General features: G+C 45.4%; 1 protein-coding gene across 1 annotated transcript in view; it reads right to left on the reverse strand.

Annotated features, from left to right (window-relative positions):
• Window positions 1-10,788, reverse strand: part of LOC109901498 (regulating synaptic membrane exocytosis protein 1-like) — a 105,622-nt gene that overhangs the window by 52,960 nt on the left and 41,874 nt on the right. Inside the window, 4 exon segments of the mRNA XM_031831521.1 lie at window positions 4,575-4,595; window positions 5,328-5,339; window positions 10,488-10,607; window positions 10,609-10,705. Coding sequence (XP_031687381.1) covers window positions 4,575-4,595; window positions 5,328-5,339; window positions 10,488-10,607; window positions 10,609-10,705 — 250 coding nt within the window.

Here is a 10,788-nt window from a genome sequence, read left to right on the forward strand (position 1 = left end):
TTCAGTGTGCATTCTGGGAAATCCCTTTTTATTAGGCCGGGAGTGTAAAGTATATATTAGGTAGGCCTATAGTGACAGTATTAAGGCCATCATTTCAAATATCCATCTCAGGGATGCGGTTAATATTTGCATGTGTCTCAAAGAGAAGAGTAAGAAATGTTAACAATTTAGACTCTATAGCAAAGAACTGACGAAGGAAAAAGGTTCAGTTTAACTTCACACATTTTTTTTCTCAAGGCTGAGGAAGACGAAATAAATGAATCCGATGGTTAATCCTTGAAGGAGATCGTATTCAAGCAGCACGCACACAAGGAAATACGGTCCACACACACACACACACACACACACACACACACACACACACACACACACACACACACACACACACACACACACACACACACACACACACACACACACACACACACACATGGCGCTCCACAGGACGCAGTGCGATGAACTGGAGGTGACACCACAGTGGGCTACTTCTTGAGCGAGCCATCTGATTGGCTGCCATCACACACTAACCATACTTAAGCAGCACATATTACATGTGTCACACAATAGGGTGGGGTTCCTAACACAGACCAAAATAGGATTTTGAATGGAAATCAACTGTTCCGTCTCCACCACGACAGTAAAACCAATGTGTGTGTGAGTGTCTTGAGTATGAGCAGTGCCATTTCTAATGTATTGCTGCACCAATCTCACCCTGCCTAACAGAATGCAGTTCACCATGGTAACCAAGTCATTGAGTACAGAGAGCGAGGGAGAGACAGAGAGAGAGAGAGACAGAGACAGAGAGAGAGAGAGAGAGAGAGAGAGAGAGAGAGAGATTGTACTAACAATGCCAAGACTGGGAACAGCAAGTTAGTGGGCAGCTAAAAGAACTGTATGAACATAATAGATCCTCATCCTCAAACAAACTAAAGACCCTTATACGGGCTACAAGACTAACTAACACATATCTACCCAGTCACACCTGGATTAGTCATTAAAGGACACGACAACAAATGACAGGTCTTAAGTCATGTTTATGACAGTTTTAAACCATGTCAGCGGCAGGTCCTGTCAAAAAAGTTTGACTGTAAAAAAACACAAACCGCAAAAGCCAAAATACAACATTTAACCAACGTTACAACAACCTCAATCCCACACATCCTGCGTTGCCTAACAACCCACCACCTTCCTCGTACCGCTAACCCGCCTGACGCAGCAGACCGACTTGAGAAAACACACACGCACTGTCCACCCTAAAGGGATCTAAAAGTAAAGAAAATGTATCTCTTTTTCTAAAGCCACACCTCCGTCCGTGTTTTACATGGTCTCAAACCTACGCAGAGGAGAGAGTAGGCCACTAAAACCTGTGTGTATTCTGTGTGGGAGAGAAACACGCACACACACGCGCACTCTCACACACACACACACCGAATAATCCTGAGCTGGAATGATTAGGCCCTACGTTCCTGGATTGTGTGATGGATATGTGCAATGTGTGTGTGTGTGTGTGTGTGTGTGTGTGTGTGTGTGTGTGTGTGTGTGTGTGTGTGTGTGTGTGTGTGTGTGTGTGTGTGTGTGTGTGTGTGTGCGTGCGTGCGTGCATGTGTGTGTCGTGAGTATGAGCAATGCCATTTCTAACAGGTAACTGCACCAATCTCACCCTGCCTAACAGAATACAGTTCACCATGGTTACCAAGTCATTGAGTACAGAGAGCCATGTCAGCAGCAGGCACTAGCAAAAAAGTTTGACTGAAACAGCGAAAAACAAAACACAACGTTTAACCAACGTTAGAACAACCTCAATCCCACACAACCTGCGTTGCCTTACAAACCACCACCTTCCTCGTACCAGCAACCCACCTGACGAGGCAGACCGACTTGACGAATGGCGACATCTTACAGCCGTCATTAATCACCAGGCTCTTTTCTACCCCACACCCCTCCATCATCTCCATCTCAGACGCTCTATCCATCCGTTTCTGTTGCCAAATCAGGGAGGTGTGGGGAAAGCGACAGTAACACCGGGCGCGGCGGCGGCGGGAATAGCTGGGAATTCTGCAAACGTCGTCTTTTTCCTTATTAACTGGGTGGTATAGATGGAGGCCCGGGGTGGTGGAATGGAGAGGAAAGTGTTCAGTGAGCGCGCTCAATACAGCCTCCAACGACAGATTGACATATGGGGCGGCAGCGGCGCCTGGCAGAAAACGACCATCCGTCAGGGAATGTTAAGTCCTACAGACGAGGAAGAAAGACCACCACAAAACACGACAATGCTCCATTTGTGTAAATAAGGCTATAGATCAACTAGGAATAGGTCTTGGCTTCCGTCTGCAGCCGAGCCCCGTGAACTACAAGACAGTTCAGTGTTAGATTGAATGGCATTCTACCCTATGGAAGCCAATACTGCTAAGGACACAACAGAATCCCTTCTAGTATTATTATCCCATAGTGTTTGTATAGGCCTTTCTGTAACCCCAAACTGATCCTGGAACTGTTCACTAATACAGTTACTGTTACCGCTATTGTTATTTTATACAAGGCATTACAGTAATGTTTCATGGCAGACCGCTGGGTTAGTCATCCAATGCTGAGAAACCTGACAGAGATTATGAAGTGCATTCCCTTCCTGTAAAAAGTGCAGTGTCGGCTTGATGCCGTGTGGGAGTGGGAGAGTTGGTGTGTGTGTATGTGTGTGTCCGGTGTGAGTGTGTATGTCTGTGCGTGCGTCTGGTTTGTCCAAGCCTTAAAAGAGGTGTTTGCATATTTGTGTCTGTGTACATTAGTGTGTGTATGTGGGTCTCCACTACAGGAAGAGGAGTGGAGTGGAGTGGATTGGCTCTGATTCGCTCATTCCCTCTCTATCTCTCTCTTTCTCTCGCGCGCGCTTTCTTTCTCTCGCAGCCATCTGGAGATGACAATAAACACACAAACAATCACTCTGCAATTAATACACCAAGGCAAAAGCAACTAGACTCGCGGGGACTAACTAGTCTCTGTCTGTGAAGAATATAACATGACAAATTGTTTTATTTGTGTAAATCGTACATTTAAACTGTGATTGTATCATAATATGATGAAATAAATGTCATTTGACCCTTATTTACACTATAAAATATGCGTTATTCCAAGATTCATGTTCCTTGAGGCGTCAACTGAAGAAACTGTGGAGGTTAACCAAACAGTGTCTCTGAGAATGAGTCATATCTACCACAATTGAATGAAATACCCGTTGGAAACATAGACAACCCACACGCTGCAGTGAATTAACACAGAAATGATCAAACAGACACACACACAAAGGGACGAACCCAGGGGCTTTGATTTAAAGGCTTGGCATGTACTGTAACAGTGACCGTGTAAGTCTGTTAGCTGGGCTAAGAGGTGTGGACGTCTGTAACAGTGACCGTGTAAGTCTGTTAGCTGGGCTAAGAGGTGTGGACGTCTGTAACAGTGACCGTGTAAGTCTGTTAGCTGGGCTAAGAGGTGTGGACGTCTGTAACAGTGACCGTGTAAGTCTGTTAGCTGGGCTAAGAGGTGTGGACGTCTGTAACAGTGACCGTGTAAGTCTGTTAGCTGGGCTAAGAGGTGTGGATGTCTGTAACAGTGACCGTGTAAGTCTGTTAGCTGGGCTAAGAGGTGTGGACGTCTGTAACAGTGACCGTGTAAGTCTGTTAGCTGGGCTAAGAGGTGTGGACGTCTGTAACAGTGACCGTGTAAGTCTGTTAGCTGGGCTAAGAGGTGTGGACGTCTGTAACAGTGACCGTGTAAGTCTGTTAGCTGGGCTAAGAGGTGTGGAAGTCTTGATATTTGTACGTAGACAACACTGACAGATGCTGACAGGGAGAGGCGAGGGGCTATGAGGGACTAGGAATGGGGTCCTAGCCTACACCCTCCACCCCCTGACCCCAGTCCACTGTCTTAAGCAGCCGCAGGGTCCAATCCAAAGACTTGCATCCTTCCCCTCTGCCCCTGTCGACTTCCCCTCAGATCCGAATCTGAAAAGATAGGACGCTTGTGAGCAAAACTGTGCTTTAAAAGCTCCAATCGAGCAAAAGGATTTTTGGTTGTTTTCTCCTTACTTGGAGTGGACAAGTACAGAGGGGAAGGTGGCAAGTGTACAAATTGGAACCCAGCCTCGGCCTCCCCTCCCGTCTCCCTGTGGCACGGGCTGGTCTGTATGCTCATCACAGACAGGCAGGTAAAGCATGCACGGGCATAAGTGTGCACATTCCCTCTGCAGTCACAAGGGTCTTATAGTAAGATAAGGTGCTTCTGCGTGCCAACAAACACCCTGTGCCCTTGTACCCCCCAACAAACACCCTGTGCCCTTGTACCCCATTGTTCCCCCTATCTTGTATATTATACCCAGTTCCCCCTGGCACAGCCATGCCCACAGCCATAGAGAGAGGAGTTGTGTAAAGGGGGTGCCCATCCAGGGGTGTCTAGAAATGCCCACCCAGACAGCCAGGCATGGCTCATGCTCGCCCACTTCCCAAATTGCAGCTGAAGTGTGACATTAAAAAACTACAGTTATAGTGACCCATGCAAAAACTCCATTACCCAGCAGGCCTTACCCTTTCCTTCACTATGAGACACTTTGCAAGAGGAAGAGACAGACAATGGATGCAGAATTAGTCAACGTTTTTACCCAGATATCCTTACTGAAGATAAAACAGTCTCTAGTACTGCACTACCAATGTCCATATTAGTGTGGACTGGACTACAGGCAGATATGCTTGGGGAAGTCCATGGTAAAATACCATAGTGGTAGACAGAGATAGTATCTAATCGTATTTATTTCTACTCAAGGCAAAATGGTCTCCATCACTGTATCTGCCAATGCCCAGAGTCTGGAATCTGGACTACAGACAGATACAGTATGTGTGTGGAAGTCCAAGGATAACGGCTAACCTTTAAGTATTAGAGAAAAGCTAGCCTGGACTGAACTGTCCGGGAATCATTCTGTTCGGTTTAAGTCATTAATCCATAGGTGGATTTGACCGCTTTGGCCGCGTTCCAATCTGATAACTTACTGCCTTCACTTCAGCCTTTGTGGACACCCACTTCTTGGATTTGTGTGAGCTAGGTTTTTAGTAACAAAGGAATATACCTCGACCTTGCCAACAGCAAAAAAAGGCTTGGCATAGAACTGCAGTAGTTTATGCCATATCACTCACACAAATCCAGTCCACTTAAAAGGGGAAGTCTACAGGGCAGGAGGGAAGGGGGTCAAAACTTTGGGATTGGAACGCAGCCATTGGGGGATTTTCAAAGGGACACATAGGTTATATTCACAGTACAGTAGAGAGCACAGAAAAGATGCTAACCACTTTGTCCTCCTGTAGTGGCATGTAGTCCAGGTAGCAGTGAGAAAGTGAAAAGGAAGTGAGGGAGGGAGTGGAGGAAGCGGAGGGAAGGATAGAGGGATGCAGTGGAGGAGTGGACAGAGGAAGAGAGACAGAGGTCAAATATAGGTTCATGGAACATGAGAAGGGAGGGAGGAAAAAGAGAAAGAGAAAAAGGGAGTGAGGGAATGGTGTAAAGGTTTGTTAATACACATGAGCAAAATTCCCAATACACACTTTTGATACACAGTCTATTCAGTGATACACAACCTGTAAGACGGGCAACAGTGGTGAAACACAGACGGCGTTTGACAGCAAACGTGCATGACTCGACATATCAGTCATGTGACGTCGGCATGACACATGACCTTTGTGTCACATTGTCATGGAGGAGCAGGAAATGGGGACAAGAAGAGCAACATGATACATCATCTTACACAACCCTATATATAACTTCCTGTCTAGCTTACAATACAATATATACACTACCATTCAAAGGTTTGGGGTCACTTAGAAATGTCCTTGTTTTTGAAAGAAAAGCACATTTTTTGTCCATTACAATAACACCGGATTGATCAGAAATACAGTGTAGACATAGTTAATGTCGTAAATGACTATTGTAGCTGGAAACAGCTAATGTTTTATGGAATATCTACATAGGCGTACAGAAGCCCATTATCAGCAACCATCACTCCTGTGTTCCGATGGCACGTTGTGTCAGCTAATCCAAGTTGATCATGCCTTCTAGGCAGAGTAGCAAAGAAAAAGACATATCTCAGACTGGCCAATAAAAAGAAAAGATTAAGATGGGCAAAAGAACACAGACACTGGACAGAGGAACTCTGCCTAGAAGGCCAGCATCCCGGAGTCGCCTCTTCACTGTTGACGTTGAGACTGGTGTTTTGCGGGTACTATTTAATGAAGCTGCCAGTTGAGGACTTGTGAGGTGTCTGTTTCTCAAACTAGACCCTCTAATGTACTTGTCCTCTTGCTCAGTTGTGCACCGGGGCCTCCACTCCTCTTTCTATTCTGGTTAGAGCCAGTTTGCGCTGCTCTGAGAAAGGAATAGTACACAGCGTTGTATGAGATCTTCAGTTTCTTGGCAATTTCTCACATAGAATAGCCTTCATTTCTCAGAACAAGAATAAACGGATGAATTTCAGAGGAAAGCTCTTTGTTTCTGGACATTTTGAGCCTGTAATTGAACCCACTAATGCTGATGCTCCAGATACTCAACTAGTCTAAAGAAGGCCAGTTTTATTGCTTCTTTAATCAGGACAACAGTTTTCAGTTGTGCTGACATAATTGCAAAAGGGTTTTCTAATGATCAATTAGCCTTTTAAAATGATCAACTTGGATTAGCTAACACAACATGCCATTGGAACACAGGAGTGATGGTTGCTGCTAATGGTCCTCTACGCCTATGTAGATATAGGCGTAGTCAGCCTTTTCCAGCTCCAATAGTCATTTACAACATTAACAATGTCTACACTGTATTAATGATCAATTTGATGTTATTTTAATGAACAAAAAATTAGCTTTTCTTTCAAAAACAAGGACATTTCTAAGTGACCCCTTTTGAAAGGTAGTGCACGTCAACTTCCAATCAGTATATGAGCCTGAATTTAAATAGCATCTAGGATAAGTTTGCTGATCTAGGATAAGTTTTCCCTTTCAAATCATAATGAATATGTTTATACAGACAGGGGGGGGCCTGACCTTAGATCAGCACTCTGAGTTTTTTTTTAGGAATACAGACCCTGCTTTTAATATCTGCTGCTTGGTGAGGTATTATAGACACAGAAATGTGACTTTTATAACACAACATGACTATGAGGACAGGCTGGGGAGAAGGGAGAGGTTCAGTAATACCAAAATGAGTGGGTGGCACAGATTGTGTCGGGCATCACCATGCAACTGTAATGCCTTCTGCAGGACAATGCTGTGTACTGCATCGTGTCTCTGTGTCGATTTTGGGAATGTGATTATTCGGCACAGGGTGAATCGCGGTTTATCACGACAATATCAATGTTTTGTGAGTTACTGTGACTTATATGCTGCTAGTATAGAAGTCAACACATCTGATTATGATTGAGGGCATTTTGAGTCAAATATCAATTTTGTTTAACTACAATGAACAAGCTGCACCTGCACAACATGACCAAAAGTATGTGGACACCTGCTGTCGAACTGCTCATTCCAAAATCATGGGCATTAATATGGAGTTGGTCCCCCCTTTGCTGCTATTACAGCCTCCACTCTTCTGGGAAGGCTTTCCACTAGATGTTGGAAAGTGTTCGATGGGGTTGAGGTCAGGGCTCTCTGCAGGCCAATCAAGTTCTTCCACACTGACCTTGACAAACCATTTCTGTGCGGACCGGGGGCATTGTCATGCTGAAACAGGAAAGGGCCTTTCCCAAACTGTTGCCACAAAGTTGGAAGCACAGAATCATCTATAATGTCATTGTTGCTTTAAGATTTCCCTTCACTGGAACTAAGGGGCCTAGTCCTAACCATGAAACACAGCCCCAGACCATTATTCCTCCTCCACCAAACTTTACAGTTGGCACTATGCATTGGGGGAGGTAGCATTCTCCTGGCATCCGCCAAACCCAGATTTGTCCGTTGGACTGCCAGATGGTGAAGCGCAATTCATCACTACAGAGAACTCGTTTCCACTGTACAGCACGGTTTCTGTACAGCACTTTGAGATATCAGCTGATGTACGAAGGGCTATACAAATAAATTTGATTTGATTTTGATTTGCTCCAGAGTCCAATGGCGGCAAGCTGTACAGCACTCCAGCCGGCGCTTGGCATTGCGCATGGTGATCTTAGGCTAGCGTGCGCCTGCTCAGCCATGGAAACCCATTTCATGAAACTCCCGACAAACAGTTCATGCTGACATTGTTTCCAGAGGCAGTTTGGAACGCGGTAGTGAGAACGCAACCGAGGACAGACGATTTTTATGCACAGCATACTCCAGTACTCGGTCCCATTCTGTGAGCTTGTGTGGCCTACCACTTCGCGGCTGAGACGTTGTTGCTCCTAGATGTTTCCACTTCACAATAACAGCAGTTACAGTTGAACGGGGAAGCTCTAGTAGGGCAAAATATTTGACAAACTGACTTGTTGGAAAGGTGGCATCATATGATGGTGCCACATTGAAAGTCAATGAGCTCTTCAGTAAGGCCATTCTACTGCCAATGTTTGTCTATGGAGATTGCATGGCTGTGCGCTCAATTTTATGCACCTGTCAGCAACGGGTGTGGGTGAAATAGCCGAATCCACTAATTTGAAGGGGTGTCCGCATACTTTTGTATATACAGTGTTACTGTATATACTGAACATTTACTGAACATGAATCCTGTAGAACCAATTTATAGTTTGATAGATTCATATCATTTTAACTCGCAGGTCTGGAAAAATACATTAAAGCTGCTGCTAAATTAAAGATTGGACCCTTTTTTCAATTTTAGGCTAAAATTACATACCCAAATCTAACTGCCTGTAGCTCAGGACCTGAAGCAAGGATATACATATTCTTGATACCATTTGAAAGGAAACAATTTGAAGTTTGTAAAAAACGGGGACTCGTGAGCACCACTTTCAAGACTACTGGCTGATATTATACAGAGGTTTGAGAGCACATTTTTAAGTAATGCAAAGAGTTGAGCCTTTTTGACATGAGTGACACAAACGGAAGTAATGTAAGGAAACTTGCTTAGCATCCGCCCTGTCAAACAAATGTCTGTTTTGACCAACTCAGCACTGGAGAGATACATGAAGTGCTCGGGCTTAAATTTGACATGAGGTACACAGACGTGTTGTACTAAACCGGCAAACATGAAAAGGAGGGAGAGTTTTATGTAATAAAACAAAGTTTTTAAATGTCAACTAATCCTGTTATTCTGCTTGGCTGGAGATAGAGGGGGGAGTAGGATGGGGGATCAAGGAAGGAAGTACCACTTGAGAGAGCGCCGGTCAGAAGCCATCTCTCCAGTCTACACTGCCTACACACACAGGCTGTAATACGCACACAATACAACAGCAAACTACACAAAAATACCCTTACACACATAGATTACAGCCTACACAAAAGTACCCATAAATACACCATAAATACTGACACTGATACACAGACACACACACTAATACTGACTCAAACCTACACAGAATTGTTTTCTCTGCCCAATGAGAGATGTTACTTCAAAATACCTTTGAAATAAACTGCAATAGTGCTCAAACTAATTCTTGGCATACTTTACTATTGATTTGAGTTCCTAGCCCATTATTTCACTGTAGTATTAGTTCCATATTGATGGAATATCTAATAGAGACAACACTACTAGTGGCCGGGTATCATTATACATAATTAATTTAATGTAATTATCCCATAATAAGTCCAAAGTCTGAGCCAAAGTTTGATCCTGTGTCCTGCTCTCTGTGTGAGTCTGGGTTCCAGCTGGGCCTAGCGGATCTGGAACAGATTGGCACCCAGCAGGTCCAGGGACCAGGGCCCACAGTCGGGTAAGATACCCAGGAGGAGGGCCTCTCTCTTGGGCCGGACAGGAGATGGAGAGGGGCCCAGATGGGATGGGGTGGGCTTAAAATAACGCCCACATGTGGTGAGTATGGACAACGCCGCATCTCATACCGCACGCATCCTCTGGCACTGGGGAGCTAGACTAAATCAACTAGAACCAACGCTGTATCATTCACAAGGTTTGGGCTCTGGGGAATGTGACTGTCTTATTTACAGGAATGTTGAGCAGAACTGCAGCGTATGTGTCAATACTGTAAACGCTGAATAGTGTTTCTGGTTGGCAGCTTGTCCATTCTGTGTAAAGGACTACATACTAGGTGCTCCTAGGGTTTATATTACAGGGTCGCTATTTTGCAAAAGTGTGACACACCTGAGGATGGATTGAAGCTCCAACAACAACTCCAATACACTTTGACCGACCAAAGTGTGACAGAGCCCCAGCCGCCAACACAGACAACATAAAAGCAGTCGTCTTGACAAAACAAATGAACAAGGGGAAGAGATGAGGGGGGGGGGGGGGGGGGGGTAACGGAGACGGAGGGAAGGGATGGAAGGAAGAAGAAGGGGTGGAGGCAGGGATTCTTAACAGCTTCTCACGTTGTTGGAGCGCAGGGAGACGCGTCCGCCGCAGCGGGCGCAGAATCTGGTCTGGCAGTAGGAGCAGTGGTGTCCGCAGCCGTCGGCGAACTTGGTCTTGCGGCAGATGCCGCAGGTGGGGGGCGTCGTCCTTGTGCTGGCCCTGCTGCTGGCGCCGTGTCTCCACGCCGATGCGACGCACCTGCTCCTTGTAACTCTCAAACTGCTGGTGCAGCGTCCTGAGGGAGGGAGGAGGGAGGAGAGAGAGGAGGAGAGAAGTTGTTCATGTGCTTATTATGTTTTTACCTAAAAGGAAGCGATT

The sequence above is a fragment of the Oncorhynchus kisutch genome, linkage group LG1, assembly GCF_002021735.2.
Source record: "Oncorhynchus kisutch isolate 150728-3 linkage group LG1, Okis_V2, whole genome shotgun sequence".
In the NCBI taxonomy this organism is placed as follows: Eukaryota; Metazoa; Chordata; class Actinopteri; order Salmoniformes; family Salmonidae; genus Oncorhynchus; species Oncorhynchus kisutch.